The sequence below is a fragment of the Vicugna pacos genome, chromosome 5, assembly GCF_048564905.1.
Source record: "Vicugna pacos chromosome 5, VicPac4, whole genome shotgun sequence".
Classification (NCBI taxonomy): Eukaryota; Metazoa; Chordata; class Mammalia; order Artiodactyla; family Camelidae; genus Vicugna; species Vicugna pacos.
The window spans coordinates 4,092,212-4,114,201 of NC_132991.1; the positions used below are offsets into that span (position 1 = coordinate 4,092,212).

The window sequence follows — 21,990 nt, forward strand, 5'->3', positions numbered from 1 at the left end:
TCCTGTGATCTCAGATCAAGATCTGGGGATCTTAAAATTTTCAGGGACAATTTAGTTAATTGGTTAATTTGCCCCTCCCCACCCCAGAAAATACTTGTTGAATTTTCCAGGCATAATGGCTATGATTTATGAATTGCAGCCCTTCATGGAGTTTATAGACTTGTGGTAGAAGCAGACAGTTAATAAATGAATTGTTTAAATATATGAAGTTCCTTGAAAGAAATGCATGGAAGTATTGTGATAAAGGATTAGGTAGTACTAAGGAAGAGCTAACTGAGGTAGTAATACTTACTGGTTGAGATTTGAAGTGTGAAAAGCCAACCCTGCGAAGAGTTTGAGGGGCACAGCATTCCTGATAGAGCAGCTCGAGAGCAGTGCACACAGAGATCCTAAGGTGGGACAGACCTGTGTGTTTCAGGGATAGAAAAAGTGTCAGTGGGAATGGAGTGACTGTGGAAAGCTTAGTAAATAGTAATTTGAGAAAACACTGAAAGTACTTTGCAAATGTTAAAGCATTGTGCAAATAAAAATATTTGAAATATTACCTATTCAAATCAATTATTATGGGGAAGGGTATAGCTCAAGTGGTAGAGCGTGTGCTCAGCACCCAAGAGGTCCTGGGTTCAATCCCCAGTACCTCCTCCAAGCAGAAATCAGTGAAGAAACCTAATTATCTCCCCCTCAGAAAACAAAAAGTACAATAAAATGAATTATTATTACTTTAAAGCAGAAGAACGTGCTGTTGTAGCTTGTACAAAGAAACTACTTACAGCTGAAAGAGGAAAATACATTAGTAAAGGAAAAATCCACATCCAGAGAACTAATACTCCTGAACAAAGTGCTGAGTGCTGTGCCGTGGTAATACCTTGACATTTTATTTTTCAGATACTTTCTGGAATATCAGTTAGCCATGAACACCTGTTGTTGCCTGACCCTGTCTTGGCACCTTATTTCTGTTAGTGCTGGCCTGATTTCCAGCTGCCAGCTCTTGAGACTCTGAGGGCTTTTCAGAGGTGTGGGCATAGGGTGTAAGCTGAAGTACATATAGGGGATGGGGATTGGCCCTGAGGCTCAAGGATGTGGTGGAAGGTGGTCTTCCCTTGCCCATGGTGGTAACATGCAACATAATACACCCTTTAGGGGCCTTCTTCTCTTCCCTGTCTTCCCATTTCTCTGCCACTATTGATATTATACTTGTCCCAGCCCCCAGAATTGCTGTTTCTTTTCTGAGTTCTCCCAATTTGTTTACAGGCATACCTTGGAGATATTGCACGTTCATTCCAGACCACCACAGTAAAGGTGACTACTGCAATAAAGCAAGTCACATGAATTGTTTGGTTTCCTAGTGCATATAAAAGTTATGCTTACACTATACTGTAGTCTCTTAAGTGTGCATTAGCATTATGTCTAAAAAAACAGTGTCCATACCTTACTTAAAAAATACTTTATTGCAAAAAGATGCTAACCATCATCTAAACCTTCAGCAAGCTGTAGTCTTTTTGCAATAGTAATATCAAAGATCACTGGGCACAGATCACCATAACAATTATAATGATCATGAAAAAGTGTGAAGTATTTGCAAGAATTACCAAAATATGACACAGAGACACAGGGGAACAAATGCTGTTGGAAAACTGATACTGATAAACTTGTGGCAGGGTTGCCACAGACCTCCAATTTGTAGAAATCAGAGTATCTGAAGTACAGTAAAGTGAGGTGCACCAAAACGAGGTGTGCCAGTGTGTCATTTTTTTCTAGGGTTTTCTTGAGGATCAAGAAATTAACTGATTTGTAGTTTCAGGAACCCTCTCCCATTTTCTAAAAATTGGAGAATTTCTCCATTTTCAGTTTCTTTTTGTCATGTTTTCTGAAGGGTTTCTGAGAGTGGTTTTGCCATTATATATGGGTGGCCTCTTGGCAGGAATGTGATAGAGGAGGCAGCAGAGTAACATTACATTGTTTAAAATTTTCTTGCAACTCAGTATCTGTGCGAATCTGTGATTCTTTGGGTTAACTATGTCCTGATTCATGACAAGCCCAGTGCATGACCTTGGACATGGGAGCTACTAGGCAAGACGTATCAGGGGCGTTAGTTTTGTGGACCTGTAGGTAAGCAGAAAACTCATTTGCACTGCTTATTATTCTGGTTCTATAAGTATCTTTTCCTTGTATAACATAAACTCCTCTGTTCTAAAAGAATCATTATTCTATAAACTAGTTTGCCCGAATTGGAACAGCCAGTAAATTTGAGCTAAGATTGGTTGGATTTGTTAGTTAAGCTCCTCTTTATCTAAGAAAGTGTCAGGGGTGTATGTTGTCATGGTGGGTAGACGTGGGGGTGTGCAGCAAAGTAAGACCTCTCCCGTTTTAGATGGGGAAGGGAGGAAACCTTTCTGTGGACTGTTCTCATGTTTCACTATGTAAAGTCAGGAAGATAATTCACTTCTTTCAAACTTAGGTTCTATTTAATGGGGTTTGGGGCTCAATTTTTAGTTTCCTTTCCAGAAAGGGTTTTTATTAACATACAACTGACTTGTCAGTAATAAACCAGAGGCAAATATTTTATGAATCAGGCTGAAATGAATTCACCAAGCAGGAAAATATTGGTGGTTTATATAGGATAATTTAGTCAAGGTGGGACTTGTTCATGACTCTTAGTCCTCATGTTAAAATTTATAATAGATGATCTTAGTACACATGAGGGGTCAAGTCAGAACCATAGGCAGTCGTCCACACTGCTGCTTCAGGTTCTCCTCCAGAATGTCCAGGTTCACTGTGGCAGACTGAGGAAGAGCAGAATCATTTATTGATGTTTTGTTACTGTGATTTTAACCTGTGTCTTCTCCAAAGGCAGCAATATCTTGGAGAAGTAAACAATCCACTTATAAATAATGTGCAGTTAAAGTAAATATTCAGGTTTTCCCCTCAAATCAAAAATTGTCAGAACAATCCTCATCATTGCCTTAAAATACTTCCTAGTGCTTAAAAATAATTTAAAAACTGTTAAAAATGGGAACAAGATGTACCAGTGTGGTTCATAATTGGTAGGAAAATGAAAGGAATTTAATTAAGTAGGTCAGACTTGTTGTATAATACCAAACAGTTAATATTTTTTTTATTAGAAAAAAATTGTCACAGAGAGAAAAGGGACTTGGTAGTAGATAAGTTGTAGTAGTGTAAAACTAGCTACCAGCAGAAACTGGGAATAGAATTTCAAGTACCGGGTAAGTATTGTAAGCAGATTGTATGCTGGAATTCACGTCGGTCTTGCTTTATGCTTGTGTCTGGCAGCCTTTCTTAAAGTGAGGAACGTTTTCATAAAGAAATCTGCCGAGAAAACACACACCATGGCAGCTAGTGTGTTTGGGTGCAAATGAAGCTTTCACCCTGTGGTGGTTATTAAACAGTGTTTACCAAGTGTTTGTTTTCTGCTGTGCTGTGTGTTCATTACTGGTTTTGGGGTCGGGGTGGTCCTTGTCTTCAAGGTATTTATACTCTAGAGGACCCTTAACTAACTAGGCCTTTACATTTGAATGGCTAGATTAGTGTGTTAATTAGTATAGGGTAACAGGTATAGAATATGTTCTCTTATTTTATTCTATCCTTTCAGTGAAATGTTGTATACTTTGACAATTATTGACAGAGTCGTCTTAAGCTACTAAGTTTACATTAAAAAAAACAAAACCAACCTCTTTTGTTTTCTTAGGTTGTATGAACCATGCTTTTTCCTCATTGATGGTCCAGATGCTTTTGTTCCTGATGACATCTGACCCATGAGAGGACTAATGAAAGCACATGTCAGCAGTCAGGGTGCACCAGGGGCTGGCTCACCCATTTAGCTCGTTTGTTTTAGACTGCAGTGGTCAAGTCCCCAGGATCAGAGAGAGGAGCCCCAGGTGGGCTTAGATTGCAGGGGCATCACTGGAGGTACCCTCCACGCATCCATCACCGGTGCGCATTGTATTTTGTGTGTTGGTGGGTACCCCGGGTAAGAATGCAAATCTGTGGTTACTACAAAAAGGCAAAAGTTTCCTTAATGCAGATGAAAGATAGTACCTTTTCTTGTTTCAGTATGGTTTTTTTTTTGTGTATGCTCCTTAATGCTGTTTTGGGGTGAAGATACTATAACATAAGTTTAGCAATATTACGGCAGTATCCTGAAAAGTTGATCTTTAATCTTTAAATGTGTTTTTCTAGAAGAACTTAATGTTTAATGAAGCAAAAGTATTTATCCGTATCCATCCTTTGATTTTAGAGATGGTGGGATGGGAAGAGCAGGACAATCTAGACACAAGTGTTCAGTCAGAGTCGTGGTATGCCGGCAAGTCAGAGCAAGGGGCTTTGAGATCTGTATTCTGCAGTAGTGGAGGTGCTCCTGGAGGACTTGGCCGCTGAGATGGCTGCACCATTCCTTATGTTCCTTTCTGTTTAGTTGGTAATTCCATTAACCACCCAAGATGACTTGGACAAAGCTGTGGAACTGCTGGACCGGAGTATTCATATGAAGAGCCTCAAGATACTGCTTGTAATAAATGGAAGTTCACAGGTATGGTTTGGGTTTTTTTCAGGGAGGATTATAGGATTTATGCCTGTAAAAGTTAATATATGAAACATAGTTACATTCTGTACTCACCGATGTATTTTCAATATGCTTAAATTTAAACTTGTATATTGTAATTGCTATAGTTTAATATCCTTGTTCCTCAAAGCTATATAGCCAAAATTACCACTGTCATATACTGTACATATGAAACTAACAGAAACTGAGAACTTGAGAAAAATTATATTAGAATTAAAATTTCAAAGAGTAGATTTGCAAAGACCCACAGACAGTGTAGATTAGCTTGTATTTGGTAGGGGAAAGGATTCTGTTTAAAGCCGGAAAAGGGAAGAGTGGCATTAATTTTCCTTTTTTTGTAGGCTGCTAATTTAGAGCCATTGCCATCATTAGAAGATCTGGATAACACAGTATTTGGAGCAGAGAGGAAAAAGAGACTTTCTATTATAGGTAAGGAAGCTAGTGTCTGAGTCATGCAATGGGTGGTTTCTCAGTTTCATCTCCATCCTTTACTGTAGGGCAGCCCCTAAACATAACCCAGATAGAGAGCAGCCTGTCTCTGTACTCTTTGTAACTGACTCAGTTACCTGTGCTCTAGTGTTGATGTCCCTTGAAAAGTTTTTCCAGGATTAACAGTCTCCAACTTAAATGTTTAACAAATTAAAATAAAACCTCAAGAGTTTTAATAGTACAAATAAACTGAAGGGAAAAAAATTAAATAATTCTAATATGTTAAAATTAGTGGATGGGCTAAGTTCATAAACCTTTCTCTAAATTGTAATTATTGCCAAGGATGCTATCAGAATAAAGATTGCTAAGAATTTCCAGAGTATGCTTTATTATTACTTTATTAGTCATTAATAATGCACTATTACAATCAAACTTATGGTAAAAAGAGAAATGGATCCTGTGTTCTGTTCTTTTTAAAGGAGGCCTGTTAAAGAGGCATGGGCTGGGCAGAGGTGCTCTGACCCCCGACTTCTTCAGTTTGTATAAAACATTGATAATCTGTATTTTCATATGATTAAAACATTACATTGCTCCAAAAACACTGGTATAAATGTTTTTAGCAGATAGTGAGTCTGGGCATTAAAGAGCATGAGAATGTATGTGAAGGATGGGTTTGAAGAGGGGAATTGAAGAGGAGATGAAACGGATGAATAGGGAGGAGGTGGGAAGATGGAAATCTGAGGATGGTCATAGAAGAAGACTGTTAATAATGGAAGAAAAAATAAAATTGGCATGTGAACCAACCCAAAAGTCCATTATTCATCTTCTCTTTTGGTCTCCAGAAGCTATTTTATGTCCACTTCCTTCTAAATGTCTGTCTTACTTGGGTTTCAGAAATACTGAAAATGTGAACAGCATAGATAATATACAAGTAAAATAAAAATGCTTGTCTTCACTTGGATATATTTTGATACAGTTTAAAATTTGGGTGGAAGAACATTAGGGATACCTGAATTCAAGTTCCAGCTCTTCAGTTAACCTGAGACCAGTAACATTGTCCTCATCTTTAAATCATGGTATTGTTGTAGCAGTCAGATGAGAAAACACCTTTAAAGTACATTTTGCTTTTCAAACTAGAAAGCGTGACTACTATTAATCATACATTTCTTTCTTTATTTCCTTTTCTTATCATTATAGTATCTATCATTTTAAAGTAAAAAATTGACAGTTCATTTTACTTGAATTAGACAGAACAAGCTAAATGCATTAAATTGACATTTTAAATTCATTTTGAATTAAAACTGTACTGAATACCTCACTCTTACTCTATGAATAAATACCCTTGTTGTTTGACTTCAGTGCCAACATAAGAAGAAACTGGAAATTATAAAGTATAAAATTACTAGTCATTTCTTGGCACCTCTTTAAACTTGGAATGGCTTTGATAAATATGACCATTGTCTTTTTTTCTTACATATTGACCATTATTTCCTTTAATTATTTTCACAAAAGGTAGAGGAAAACTTCCTTTGGGATGAGAGTATATGCTGGTGTGAAGGTCTCACCCAAGAGTGCATGGCATACTTGTTACTAACAAAGGTTCCAAAAAATGGGTAATCAAATAAGGAGGTGAAGAAATGTTTAGAACCTTTTTTCTTCCCTACCTCCTTTGATTAATGAGTGTGTTTATCTTCTTTTATACATAAGGGCACATGGAAGGAATAAAAATATTAGGGACATTATGATCATAGTTGTTACAAAGCCTGAATCAACCCCTGGCTCAAACTTGAGTGCCTAATAATTTTGGAGTCAAGGGTAGAAAGTTATCTTTTTTATGCCCATCTCTTGGTAATCATTTTGTTCTCTTTGTCTCATCACTAACAAATGCCAACATGTATTTACAGTGACTCCTTTCCATAAGGTAGAAGCCTTTTTTGCCTTAAATCTGACCAGAACTTAAATGCTCACATAACTTCCTCATACTTGTTTTATAGTTTAATCTCGAAAAAGGAAGAAGAGAAACTGTGTTAATAATAAGCACAGCATAATTAAATGAACTATATTAGATTTTCTAAACTGTGAAGAAGTTTTAATTCCAGGAATATGGCTTGCCAAAAATGTCTAATTTTTAAGTACCCAAGAATAAAATCCAGGATTCCAAGTTGGAAGCACTCTAATTTGGGCAGAATGACTAAGAAGTAATCTCACTTTGGGTTTCTGGAGATTGAAGAGGGAATGGGAAGAACATCATGTAGACAGATGTGTGTAGTGTGTTCATTGTGAGTATTTTTACTGTCACAGCACCCTGCAAATGAGAGATTCAGTCCCGTGTTTACAGATGAGGGAACGGGTTCATGGAGATTGGATAACTTTCCCAGAGACACACAGCTGGTATTTAAACTGAGGTCAGACTCCAGAGTCCATGTTCTCTTCACTACATTGTGATGCCTTCCATAAATTACATTAAAGGGTGACATATACCAGAGCACAAGTGACCTTTGGAAGTGCAGAAGCAGTGTCGTTTATCTAAAATTCTTTATTATATTGTCCACCTCATAATGTAGTTGTCAGCAGTCAGAAGAACATACCATCTAATAAGTATAAGTGCATGTTACAGTAAGTTAATACTTGTAGTAGGGTAGGAGTTTAGAAAGGAATAAAAATATTTGAAGTTTTACAGATATGAATGCTCTGATAAGTTTTAATAAAAACTGGACTTCAGTTGCTGAAAGTATTCGTACTATAGTCCAGAAATTCTGGGTGTATATTTAATGAAGACAAGAATTAGTTCCCTGCTGGAATTTATTTATAAAATCATACAATTTTTCTCCTTTAAGGTCCCACTAGTAGAGATAGAAGCTCCCCTCCCCCAGGATACATTCCAGATGAATTACACCAGGTTGCCCGGAATGGGTCATTTACCAGTATCAACAGCGAAGGAGAATTCATTCCAGAGAGCATGGACCAAGTAAGCAAAAGTTGGACGTGGTTTTTCATTTCAGTTCATGGGATGCTGTCAGGGGCTAGTGTGATTTGGCAGGTGTATTGGGGCGGGGGCCGACGGGGGTGGTGATGTTTGCTTTACCTCTTCTCCAGTCCCATTATCTATAGCTTTTTAAGTAAACAAAATGGTAAAAATGTAGAAATGTGGGAAAATACCCACTACTTAACAAGTGCCTGTGATCACTCATGTATAAAGGAGGAATAAGGCTGATTTTCTTAGGTTGCTCATTTGTAAATGAATGAATGCTTTTGTTTATAATTCTGGGACTAACATTCAGATTTTTAAATTAACATTTGAAAGATAGAATAAAACTACAAATATTTAACTTTGTGAAGCTGAGGTTTGCCTCCTTTCTAAACATTTAAAAATGGTTTTTAAAGTTTCATGATGTTGAAGTATTCTCATGGAGTTGCTGTAGTTTCCGTGACATTGCATCGGCTGCTGAGGTCGTTGCAGGAGTTTACATTTTCTAATAATGTAGCAGTCATGGTGTCATTAGTTTCTACTTGGGTGGGGCTATTGAGTTTTCAGTAAAAAAAGTTATATGATATCTTTCAGCTTTTAATTATTTAGCTAGTTATCTGGAGAGAAAGAGTGTTTTTCTGTTATAAACTTTTGAAGTTGTAGCCTGCCTATGGGGGACGGCTACTTTTACAACATTTAAAAATGAGTCAACTCGGGACGACTGCTGTTAGTTATTGGAATTTTTGGGGGGAGGGTACAGAAAGTGTTCTGAGCTTGTGATGAGGGTTACACTCTCTCAGTATTAACCACTGAATTGCATCGTGTGCTGTAAATGAGTGAATTTTATGATATATGAATTTATATCTCAATAAAGCTGTTTTAAAACCAGAGTAACTTCTGGTTATATTATGTCGAATCAAGGTGGACTCTTCTTTTTCTAGATGCTGGACCCATTATCTTTGAGCAGCCCTGAAAATTCTGGCTCAGGAAGTTGTCCATCACTTGATAGCCCTTTGGATGGGTAATGTTCATTGTGGCTTTTGTTTTTCAATGTATGTGGGCACATATGCGTAGGTATAGCATGTTGAACTATCAACTCTTTTGTTTTACAGTCAGAGGAATGTAATGATGCTGATTTATCTTTACCATGGCAAAGTGGTTTTTTCACAATTTGGAGAAATCCCTTAACCTCATGAGGCTCAATATCTTTATTAGTTAAAATGATATCTGATCACAGTATTTTGAATTTCCTTCTTGCCTAAATTGTGTGTTTGAAACTTAAGTGCAAACTTAGAAGTTCTGTATACTTTTAAGCTTGCGATGATGAAACTGCTGTCAAAATTTTTCATAATAGGATTGGTTTTGGAGATTCTTGAGTTATTTCACCTGTTCAGGATTACGTTCATTTTGGCAACAAATTATAAAGAGTGTACATTCTTGGAAATTGTGGCCCGGTGTGTTGGTTGTCATTTAAACTTTAAGTACTTTATTAAGATCATTCCCTATTTAATCTCCTCTGGGATTGCTTTATGAAAGCAGATTCTGAAAATAAAACTAATACTGGATGAAAATATACATTTAATTTTTTGTTACCCGTATATGTGAAACCTTTATCTGTGCCCATGTCTACCTCATGATAGATACTTAAAACAGTTGAAGTCAGGGAAATAGTAATGTGAAAGCTATATAATGAGTACTTAATATTTAAAGATACTGTCCTGAAATAGATAAATGTGAAATTGATGAGTTAGACGTTATTATCTCCTTGTTATAGATGTGGAAAGTCTCAGAAAGGTGATTTGCCAAGGTTGCAATAATTAGTTTAAGTGGCAGAGTTAAGATTGAAACAGATGTTTCCATACATCTGTAATTCCAAAGCATATCATTCTTACTACTGTACTCCATGGGTTAATTTTAAAAGCCAAGCTTTCTGCATACATGTACCAAATAAGTGTTTAAAAACAAGTTTCTCTTTTTTCAGTTAACATTTCAGGGTAAGCACCTGCATTTATTTATATAGGTATATTTATATATATTATATACGCATATGTGTATATCCACACACACATACAGGTACTGATATTGTGTGAAGATTTTTTAAAATGTTTTAAGTACTTTCTCTTAATTTAACGTGACATTTTCTTCTTTTAGAGAGAGCTATCCAAAGTCGCGAATGCCTAGGGCACAGAGCTACCCAGATAATCATCAGGAATTCTCAGGTCAGACTGTCCATAATCTAAGTGTTTAAACGTTTATGTCATTGAATAACGTTTTGGCTGGGAGGAGGAGGGAATTTTCTTAAAAAATCAAATACAAATGTGTAAATGTGTTTTTCATCATTAGAAAGATTTGATTTTTTTACAACATGAAACTTTCTTACGTATCTTAATAGACTATGATAACCCTATCTTTGAGAAATTTGGAAAAGGAGGAACATATCCAAGAAGGTATCACGTTTCATATCACCATCAAGACTATAATGATGGTAAGTTTCTGGCAATTATATCAAACAACAGTTTGTTAAAAATCTCAAAAACAATAAAAATAAATTTGTTCCTATATCACTTAGTTTTCTGCTTAAGTTTTTTTTAAAGAAGTTGGATCATAACTAAAACTGTAGTAACATCTTAGCTTTATGCCAAGTTACCTCATAATACTTATCTTCCCCAGAGGAAAGGAGTAATTAAAAATGGTATTAATTAGAAAATTACTCCTTGATGATGAAATTCATACTTGCATTGTCCTCTTAAGAAAACAAAATAACTGCTACCTATACATTTTGCAGTTTTTGTTTTATATTTTAAATTGTTATTGGCAGTGAGAATAAAATATACTTTTTTCTCCTTTTTATCCAAAATGAGGGAGTTCTATGATTTTATGAAAGTGTGTGTGTTTGTTAACATAAGAGGTTATCTGAATCTGTATGCAGATTCTTTTTCTTTTTTCCCCACATTTCACTTCTGCTTTCACCTTTCTTTTCTTTGTTTTTATTTTTGACTTCATGATTCATTGCTATCAAGGATATTTCCTTGAACTCTTTTAAAAAGTACCATTCTTAAGTTTGAACATACAATCAAATAATCATTGCTATTTCAGTTTTTTAGTCTAGTCACAGAACAAATTTGTTCCATATGTTACAAATTTTAGATACTTTCAATTACAATATATTGATAAAAGTTGCAAGGTAATTCTGTTTTCATTTTGTAGGTCGTAAAACTTTTCCAAGAGCTAGAAGGACCCAGGGGACTAGCTTCCGGTCTCCTGTGAGTTTCAGTCCTACTGATCACTCCTTAAGCACTAGCAGTGGAAGCAGTATCTTTACCCCAGAGTATGACGACAGTCGAATAAGAAGAAGAGGAAGTGACATAGACAATCCCACTTTGACTGTGATGGACATCAGCCCACCCAGCCGCTGTGAGTAATAGATATGGGCATCGTGAAATGTACAACAGAGCCTCTGCAGAATTTTATAGTTATTAGAAGGAATAAGTACGAGCCAGTCATCAGGGCGAGACCAGCTTCTCAAGAAAGGTGAAAATGGTATTTCTAAAGGTGGTTCTAATGATGGGTATAAGCATAGTATGACCGCGCTGATTACTTTAAATGATCCTGTCCTTCCTTTCATTAGGAAAATTGTTACCGTTTAGTCACTGATTTCACATATTCTTGTTGAGTGCTTAGCAGGGAGATTTCAGGTATGACCTGCAAGGTGTAGTCTAACGGGGACACTGATGTGTGGAGAAATAACTACAGTATAGCATTTAATCCGTATCTTTAATGTTAGTAGGAATTCACCAGTTAAGAAGGTGACAGGTGCAAAGAGCCGGGACGTATTCTGAAAGTGGGGGAATAGTTCGTTTTCGGGTGACGTGGAGAATATCTTACTTGAAGCAGTGGAAGTAAGACTGGAATGGTAACTGAGACCAGATAGTACTGCAGTAAAGATTAGAAATAGTGCATTTTACAGTCAGTGGCATCTTAAATTGAGTGAAAGATGCTATTACATTTGTAGTCAGGTAAAAACAATAATCTCATGGGGAAAAAAATGAGTCACTGGGATATGAACCTTGTTTGGGTTTAGAATTATAAAATTTACTAAACAGAAAAGTTTTCACAGATGCTGATCATTGTGAATTTGTATGATTATGTTTTTCCCTTAATATCCAAGCATATTCAGTTAAGGATATCACTACTGCAGTGTTCTCATCTAGTCCTTCACCATTGTGTGCCATGTGGCTATTCCATTGTAAGAAAATGTTGTTTTTTAGCACCTCGTGCTCCAACCAACTGGAGACTGGGCAAACTGCTTGGCCAGGGAGCCTTTGGCAGGGTCTACCTCTGTTATGATGTTGATACAGGAAGAGAGTTGGCTGTCAAGCAAGTGCAGTTTGACCCAGATAGTCCTGAAACCAGCAAGGTAAGAGTCACCTGAACAAGCTACTTTACCACATTTATAAGAAGCATTTTTACTAAAATAAATGTAACACACAGTAGAATTTTTTGTTTTTCCTTAGTGCAAATTATTTGCAAAACAGAGAGATAATCAAATATGTTTACTTTGTACCATGGATTTTTCTCTTTTAGTACTCAGTTGTATTCCCAATCTGATTCAGTGTTGCTTTAGCGTACCATCAAGGACTGCTATAAAAGTTATTGTTTAGAGCCTTTAAAATGTTTATTTTGGGAGAAGTGAAAATTTCAGAGTGAAATCACCTTGATGATCCATCAAATTTGAATTTTTTTTCCTTTACTAACAATGCTGTAAAGACTTAACAGTGAGTTCTGTCTTTCAGGAAGTAAATGCACTTGAGTGTGAAATTCAGTTGTTGAAAAACTTGCTGCATGAGCGAATTGTTCAGTATTATGGCTGTTTGAGGGATCCCCAAGAAAAAACACTTTCCATATTTATGGAGTATATGCCAGGGGTAAGTTAGTACATCCTTTGAAAATAGAGATAGTCTATTTAAAGTCTTAGTTGAGGAAAGAACAACAAAACTTTGATTATAAAATGTGAAGGGTATTTCAGAAGCGTTTTAAATTAGAGGATGGGTAATAATTTTATTTTCTATCTTCTTCGTCTGTCTTTGTATTTTTTAACTCTTTTTTTAAAAATGCTAAAGTATACTTGTTGCAGACATCACAGCAGTCTACACTCAGATTTCCCTAAATGCTCTAAAAATCACTCATAATAGCTGATTTATCCAAACCAGGATTCAGGCCAGGACCACACATTACATTTTGCCAAGTCTCTTACTCTTTTAATCAAGAACGATTTTTACATGACATAGATTTGACAAAGAGACCGGGCTGATTGTTTTGTTGACAGTCTCATCTCACAGATTTCTCTAATCTCATCCTTGTGGTGTTTAGTTTGCTCCTTTAGCCTCATATTTCCTGTAAACTCCGAGTTAGATCTAAAATCTAAGTAAGGTTCAACTTCAGCATTGATTAGCATGAATCCTAAATGATGCGTGCACTTCATGTTCGTCTCATTAGGAAACATACAGTTTCTAGCTGTCCCAAGGTAGTGATGCTGAGATGGACTGGACCGCTAGACGAGGGCGACCAGCATCCTGATTCCTCCACTGTAAAGTTTTGTTTTTCCCTGAAGACCAGAAAGTAATCTAAGCTATGGCAGCGGCACATAGAAATATCCATTTCCTTTTAAACCCTCCACCTAATGTTTTTAACATTATTTAATAATATAACAGATTGATAATCATTGCCTGAGTCAATAATTTCAAAAGGAAGTGAAGCAGAGAAGGGTATAGCTCAAGTGGTAGAGTGCATGCTTGGCATACATGAGGTCCTAGGTTCAATCTCCAGCACCTCCTACAAAAATAAATAAATAAGTAAGCCTAATTACCTCTCCCTCAAAAATTAAAAAATTAAATAAAAAATGTGTTTTGTAAACTGTCATTCCTTTTATTGTTATTTTTATTATTTGTAGAGTACAGTCTAATACTAATGATTTTCAAGTTGGTGGTACATTTACTCATTTAAAAACACATTCGTTCCCATAATAGGCAGTGTACGTTAGAAGGTGGTTTGCTTTATGGGTCTTTAAGAACCGCTTATTAGAATTGTATGTAGAATGTACAGGTTGCAGTTTAAGCTTATGGGTCAACCGTGTATAAGTATCTGATATGATAGTACAGTTGTCCCTCAGTATCCCCTGGGAATTGGTTCCAGGACTTCTACGGATACCAAAATTCAAACATGCTCAAGTCCCTTATATAATGGTGTCGTGTTTACATATAACCTAAGCACATCCTCCCATGTACTTTGTCATCTCTGTATTACTTATCATACCTAATACACTGTAAATGTTATGTAAATGGTTGTAGCTACAGTGTAAATGCTATGTAAATAGTTGCTAGTGCAGGAAATTAAAGTTTTGCTTTTTGGAACTTTCTAGAATTTTATTTCCCAAATATTTTCAGTCCACAGTTGGTTGAATTGCAGATGTGGAACCTACAAATACAGAGGGCTGACCGCAATGGGATTAACCATCCTCAGTCTTACAGGAGCAACAGCAAACTCTACTTTGTTTTTTATCTTCATGAATAATTATTTATAGTGACACCATCGTTACTCATTGTTGCTACTTTTTTTAAAAATTTTCAAATATTCTCTTGGCAGTGTAAATTGGTTTTTTGAAAAAAATCCCCTTTTGGAAAACACATTGGTGGGATGTATTAAACGCCATAAAAGTATTGAAGGCTTTTGACTTGGTAATCTCATGGAAAGTTATTCTACCAAAGTAACCCAAAAGAAGGAAAAAACTGTATTGCTTTATTTTAATATCAGTTGTAATGGAAAAAATGGAACTGTCAGTGCCCCCGGTGGAAGTAAATTATGATGGCCGTGCCCAAGAGAATATATATTAAAAATTAAAATTGTGAAGGCCATATAGCAGAGATGGAGGAAATACTTATAATAAGAGAAGAAAAAAGAATATAAAGTGTTTTTAAATGATGGTTATGATATTTTAAAAGTATGTGTATTTGGACAGGAATGAAAGGAACTTAGAAAAGTGAAAATGTGTTATGTTGGGATTGTGATTGATTTTTCTCTTACTCAGATTTCCATTACTGTTTGCAATAAATATTTAAATTAATCATAGAAAATAATTATGAATAAATGTGAATAGAGACCCAGATTGTAAAATTAATCAAAATGCTTCATTGGTTAGAACCAGTTAACATCACAAGTAGAGGTATGGGTCATCTTTATATATTTAGCAATATTAAGACTAAACTAGGACTGTCCAGGAACAGGTGTTAGATCGCATTTCTCATTACCTGTGCTTGGTTTTGTAAGGGCAGCTATCTCTTCAAAGTATGGGTTATCATTCCTTGAATTTGAAAAGCATGTTACTAAATTAATAATAGTTCATTGACAATCTAAATGAATTATATGTATGGCAAGCTCCTGGCATATCTCGGCTGGACGTAGATGTTCCTAGACTTTCCTGAATCTCCAAGTTTGTGGATATTCTGTATAATTTCTCTCATTAAATTTAGTAAGATGGACCCTACTCTGCCCTAATTCAAGCTTTGCCAAAACTGTACACACACACACACACACACACACACACCCAGTTTTTATCTGGCACAGTCCTTCCCAACCCATTCCAGTTGTTCACACTGAAGAAGATAACATTTTTATGGCACACAACAGTAAACAGACTGCTGGAGCTGCCCGAGGGCCCAGAGCATCCTTAAACCTATCCTTCGTTTGCAGCCTACAAGTATTTGGGGGCTTATTGTGTGGGAAGATCAGTTCTAGCTGTGTTATTTTGTGCATTACTGTACAAGTAGACACAATAAGTTGCCTGAACAAACAAGCCACTTTGAATTATGTACGTGTGTTTGTCTGAGTTCACTCACTGCCTAAGGCTCTCCACATGTGTTTGCAAGTTTGGGTCAGCAGAATTGCATCTTGTTGTCCCTTCAGGAATTGCTCCTGAATAGAGCAATTGATTAAACCTGTAAAATCCAGGGCTCTTCTTTAATATGACAAAGTATACAGTTTACCAAAATTAAAGGAATATTTGAATATATTATCTCCTTAAAAGAAAAGATTTTTTTCCCTCAGGAAGCATTTTATTTCCATCTTTTAAAGTGGTGATTATTTATCAGATTTGCACATTGGAATCATCAGGGAAGCTTTTTCAAAATTCAGGTTGCCTGCGTCTCACCTCAGATGGGTTCTCTGTTCTCAGAGGTAGCACCTCATCCTGCCTTGAAAACACTTAAGAAAATTAGAAATTTCTCTTTAATGTATTTTCTCATGTTTTGAACTAGAATGTTGAGTATATAGAAGAAAAACTTAAAAATCTCATGTGTGTTTTGATCGTCTAATCGTACCTATTCTTTCTCCTGAGAAGTAAATCAGCAGATATCAATAAAGCTGTGTTGTAAAAACAGTAAGAACAAAATAAAATGAAAGCAGGACATATATAGAAGATTAAGTAGGAAACACTATATTCAGGGAGAAAAAAAGCAAGATAAAAGTGCTGGAGGATATTTAAAAATATGTAAGGAACAGGAGGTAGAGCCAGCATGGTCATAGAAACAAGGGTGTCAGTCAGAAAATAGTTTTAAAGGCTTCCTTTGTCTGTGACACACACACTGCCTCGGGTCTAGTCAAGGAGCATAGTAGAGCTTATGTTGAATTAAGGTACGGAGTGTCCTTATTGAGAATTCCTGTGCTCTCCAGCTGTAGCCTCCCAGTCCGAAGTAGGATTCCCCAAATTAAAACTTCCAGTTATAAAATAAATGAGTCACAGAGATGTAATATGCAGCATAAAGAATATAGTCAATAATACTTAATAACTTTGTATAGAGATAGGTGTTTACTAGACTCATTGCAGTGATCATTTTGTAATGTATTTAAGTATTGAATCACTATGTTAGACACCTGAAACCAACATGACATTGTATGTCAACTAAACTTCAATTAAAAATAAATAATTATTTTCAGTCAATAAGAATAATAAATACACACACAAATCTTTAAAAATAAATATTTACTTGCAGTAGTTTTCATTTCAGAGCATACTATAGTTTTCTTTTGTTTTTCTTTAATCCTAGGGTTCCATTAAGGACCAATTAAAAGCATATGGAGCTCTTACTGAGAATGTGACTAGGAAATACACCCGTCAGATTCTGGAGGGTGTCCATTATTTGCACAGCAATATGATTGTTCATAGAGATATAAAAGGTAAGTTACAAGGTATTTTTTTAAGTACACAGTTTTTTTTTAATGAAACAAGTAATATGGTTAAGAAATTTAACATTTAAATTAATACATTTACATTTAAAATACCATCGGAAAACAATTCCAGCTAGTCCTGATGTTCAGGTTTCCACAAGAGGGAAGCTTCCTGTGGGGCTCACAGAATCAATAAAGTTCAAATGATCATAAAAATGAGACCATATTTTCATACATAGAGCATAGGTATTAGAATATAATGGTTAAGAGTAGAGCTCTTGACACCAGATGACCTGATTAAATTCAGGCTTTATCCATCACTAAATCTGTGACCTTGGACAAGACACTTAATCTCTCTCTGCCTCAGTTCCTCATTTTTGAGGAGGGTGATAATAACATATAACTCACAGGATTCTTATAAGGATTAAATAAATTAATGTGTATTACATGTCTGAAACATTGCCTGGTACATAGGAAGCACTCAGAGGTTAGTTAGGATGGTGAAGTATTTCATGTGCAGATCATATTTAAAGCCGTGGACATGGATATCACTACCTAAGGAGAGAAGACGAGGAGAGCCCAGACTGAGTTGTGATGAACTCCAGTTCAGTGAGTCTCACTTTTTAAATCTCAAAAACTCAACTGTTTTCAGGGATCAGGCCCGTAAGGTAACTGCATGGAGCGACACAAACTCCAGTGGTGGAGATGTGTACGTTTGAGAGTCTAAAACTGTACTGCAAAGATGCTAACTTTATTCAGTCGATGAGAATAATGAACAAATACACAATATAGGTAATAAATTAAAAACATTTTTTTCCATTGGTCTTTCTGGGGACCGTATAAGCTACCAAAAATTTACTTCCTTTCTGTGGTGTGTCACATCCCGAATATGGCTGTGTTCAGGCTAAAGAGAACGTTCCTAACCAGTTCCTGGTTGTAGAGCAGAATGCTGCAGAACGTCTGAGCCAGATCCCATGTGCAGAATGGAGCTTACCTGTGAGTCTCAGACAGTGACGACATGGCTCCTGATCTGAAAGAAGTAGGAGCTGGTCTTTCTCCTCAAGACCTACCCACTTGTCAAGTACAAAACCGAATAGCTTTTAAAGAACCACGTGAAGTGTGATGTATAATGTATAGAAATATTGAATCACTGTGTTGTACACCTGGAACTAATATAGTGTTGTAGGTCAAGTGTAGTATACTTAAATTAAAAAAAAAAGCCACGAGGAAATGATTTGATTGCGAAGTATTCTATTAGGAGTAATCTCCATTCAAGCTAGTTTCTCTTCAGCATTCATGAGGAGACAAAGGAAAGGAACTGAGGGGAGCCACCCCAAGTGGGTCCTCTTCTAACCCTGCCAGTAAAACGAGCAGGTTGGAAGCAAGCTGCTTTAAAAGCATTTTAGGGCAAATAATATTGATAAGAAAAACATACAATATAAAACTGGATGTGTAGTATAATCTCAAGTTTGTAAAATTAAAGTATGACCTAGAAAAATTCCCGTGTGGTTAACAGTGGTTACTTCCAAGTGGCAGGATGAGTGATCATTGTTTTTCTTCTGCATACTTTTTACTTTTTCTGTATTTCCTAAACTTTTATAACAAGCAATTGCAAGGGAGAAAGAAAGATAGTTGATTACTTTTAAGTTTAAACCTGGGAGTTCATAAAGAAACCTAGGATAAAAGTTAATTGATTACCGTTGCTAGGAAACCAACTAATTTTGTAATAGGGTTCCTTTATTCTGCCTTTCTTTTATGAAATATACTACTGAGGACTAAATAATGGATGAAAGAAAATTTATATTTATAAAAATATTTTGGCCAATAAATGAAAAAGGAATGATAGAATAGTACCATTTTACAACTGCTAATGGATTAATAGATAAAATCACTAAACATTAACAGTTGCTGACTTCACAGAATCTAGCATTACTTACTTGATAGTCATAGACTATGTCTTCATCCACAAAGTAGTCCCCCCCACGCCCAAAATAATTGAACCTGAATCTGATCAAGCTTCTAGATTCAGCTACCAAATTGTAGGATTATAGAACAGCTACATAGGACAGATGAACATGTTAAATGACCTCTTGGAATAGACTTAACAAAATTTAGATCATAAGAAAGCTGTAGGTAGACAACTTAGATTCTTCATAAATTGCGAAGGGAAAAGAAGATTGGAAAGACCTTATTTGGATTCTGATTTTTTTTTTTTAAAGAAAAACTGAAGAATCACTGGATGTGTATTTAACTGTATTGAGGAGTTATTGTCTATCCTCTTAGGTGTGTGACAGTACATATCTTTAAAAGATAAGGACTCCTGAAGTGTTTATTGATTGTGATCTCTTTAATTTGATTTAAATCATATGCGGAGGGAAGGGGAAGTGGCTGCTAGTGTGGCTGGGAGAGATTGCCCCGCTGGTGGTTGGGGCTGGGTGACGAGTTCATATACTATTCTGTGTGCTTCCCAAGTCTGTTTGAAAAGTCTCCTTATTAGCTTACTTCTAACATATCCAAAATAAGTTTTTTAAAAATTAGGTAACTATATTGGGGACTTGGCCTTACATTTTCTCCTCAGCCCTTTGTATGGATTGGCATTGGTTTAGCACTGGTGATTACTCCCCAGAGATGGCTCTCCTTGTCTGTGACTTGCCTGGGACTGTTCCTTCCCAGCTGGTAACCAGTAAAATCTGGCTCATTTGTTGTCCTTCCCTAGGTTCAATATTGTAGACACAGGGCCTTTTTCTGACATCTTTAACTTTTAGCCAGTGAGAGATGTTAAACAGGCAGTGCTGTCTTAGAGACAAACCAGTCATGCCACACTTGGGCTTATGGCGTGCAGAGAGTGGGTCTTTGACCCGCCACTGGAGAGGGGCTTTGTAGAGCCTTAATTGACTAGACTGGGGAAGCTGCTGGGAGAACAGAAAGACAGGTACAGAAATTCATGGTGAGGATGGACAGTCTGTATTCTCACCAGTATTTTCTCCACTATTCACTCTCCTTAGAGGCCAGTAAAAAAAAAAAAAGATATGAAAAATAAGTAACCTTTTTTTAGTATAAAATATGGTTAAGGCTATGGAAGACTTAAAAATAAGAATTGAAGTAGAATTTAAAAACTAAAATTAGATAAGCTAATAAAGTAAGTTGCTTATTTAAAAATAGTTTATAGACAAAGCTAAAAATGAGAATAGAAATAATTTATATAAGAAGAAAGACTTATAATCTCAGAAAAAAGACTAATAAAGGAGATAAAGGGGAAAATAAAGAACAAAAATAAATGAACCTAGCGCCTTGATCTTGATTTCTGACACCGTTCTCCACTGAGTGGAGCCAGGGCTCCTTAGACAAATGGCTGATTCTGGGACTGGTGCGCAGAATACACAAGGCTTGGAGCACCTTCTAGTACCAGCAAATAAGACAGTGCTAAAAGACAACAAACGAAAAAACACCCCAGAGATCCAAAACAAGCAAGAACACAATGATTGAGGGACGGCAGAGGGCCGCAGGAGCCAACAGAGGGAGCTGTGGACAGCCAAAGCTGGAGCAACTCCAGCAAAAACATAGTCGTTGGATTACAACCTAAAGTGTAAAGTAAGTCTCTGTGTGTTCATACTGGTTGAAGTGGGTAGTTGAGTGAGTAAATGGGAGAGAGGAAACAAATCAGTACAGAATAATTCGAAGTAACGTATGCAACTGCTGAGCCTGGAGCAGGCTTCTCACTCCTTACTGGTAGGCCGCACATAGTGGACGTCTGCCCGGGAGCTTAGTGTGGAAAGGGGGCGCTCGCCCGTGGAGAACTCTGCTCGTACACACACCTCAGCTGGGTGACCAGAGTCCGTTTATAAGAAATAAAATTTAAAGTTTACTATAGGAGTAAATGAAATTGTAAAACAGAAACCTCAAAACTTGCTTAGAATAGATTTAAAATATACTGTATAGAAATGAGGAACGCAGAAGGAAGAATTTTGATTGTGAAGGTCCCTCAAGAAGTGCCTGCGGAGGGAGATAATCTCTGGATTATCTTGGGCTCTTGCTTTGTGACAGAGAGACCGGGCCAGGAGCCTGCAGCTGCTTCTCCACCCTTCCCTGCACGTTTTGTTCTTAGTCCTTTCCCCCTTTCTCTTTTTTTCCATGCATCAATCCTTTTCAGTGGCAGAACCTTCTCAGGCCCTGAGGCACACCCCAGTGACTCTAAATACTCAGTGTTCACATGGTAAATCTTTAATGCGCACCGACTGTGTGACTGGCATTACCCCAGGTACCGCTCAGAAGGTGAAAAGTACCCTGATTTTGGAGTAGATTGAAGGGTCTACAAAGTAATTCTCTGTGTTCTTTTATATTATATTCCAGACTGCCGGTAAACATAATGAAATGAGGATATTTCTTGTTTCAGGCGCAAATATTCTGCGAGATTCAACAGGCAATGTCAAACTAGGAGATTTTGGGGCCAGCAAACGACTTCAGACCATCTGTCTTTCGGGGACAGGAATGAAGTCTGTCACAGGCACACCGTACTGGATGAGCCCTGAAGTGATTAGTGGAGAAGGCTATGGCAGGAAAGCAGATATCTGGTAGGTTTTGATGGGGAAGTGGGGGTGGTGCCTGAAAACACCTGCCTTCTTACTTGTTTCCACCTGAGAGAGAAATTACTGAGCTGGATTTAAAGTATCTTTTGTACTTTTGAAATAGGATGTCAGGATTGCAAGGATTATCATCATTTTAACTATGCCTCTTTTTGAGTGTTCCCCATTTATTTCTACAACTGTCAGAATTCATTCAGATTTAGAATCCAACA

At 36.6% G+C, this 21,990-nt stretch overlaps 1 protein-coding gene across 1 annotated transcript in view; it reads left to right on the plus strand.

Annotated features, from left to right (window-relative positions):
- The window catches only part of MAP3K2 (mitogen-activated protein kinase kinase kinase 2), a 62,111-nt gene that overhangs the window by 30,390 nt on the left and 9,731 nt on the right, over positions 1-21,990 (plus strand). The window contains exons 6-16 of the mRNA XM_072960798.1: positions 4,433-4,546; positions 4,921-5,008; positions 7,846-7,976; positions 8,918-8,997; positions 10,128-10,195; positions 10,369-10,461; positions 11,184-11,390; positions 12,245-12,393; positions 12,770-12,901; positions 17,075-17,204; positions 21,589-21,766. Of these exons, the coding sequence (XP_072816899.1) occupies positions 4,433-4,546; positions 4,921-5,008; positions 7,846-7,976; positions 8,918-8,997; positions 10,128-10,195; positions 10,369-10,461; positions 11,184-11,390; positions 12,245-12,393; positions 12,770-12,901; positions 17,075-17,204; positions 21,589-21,766 (1,370 nt within the window). The remainder of the gene's footprint in view (positions 1-4,432; positions 4,547-4,920; positions 5,009-7,845; positions 7,977-8,917; positions 8,998-10,127; positions 10,196-10,368; positions 10,462-11,183; positions 11,391-12,244; positions 12,394-12,769; positions 12,902-17,074; positions 17,205-21,588; positions 21,767-21,990) is intronic.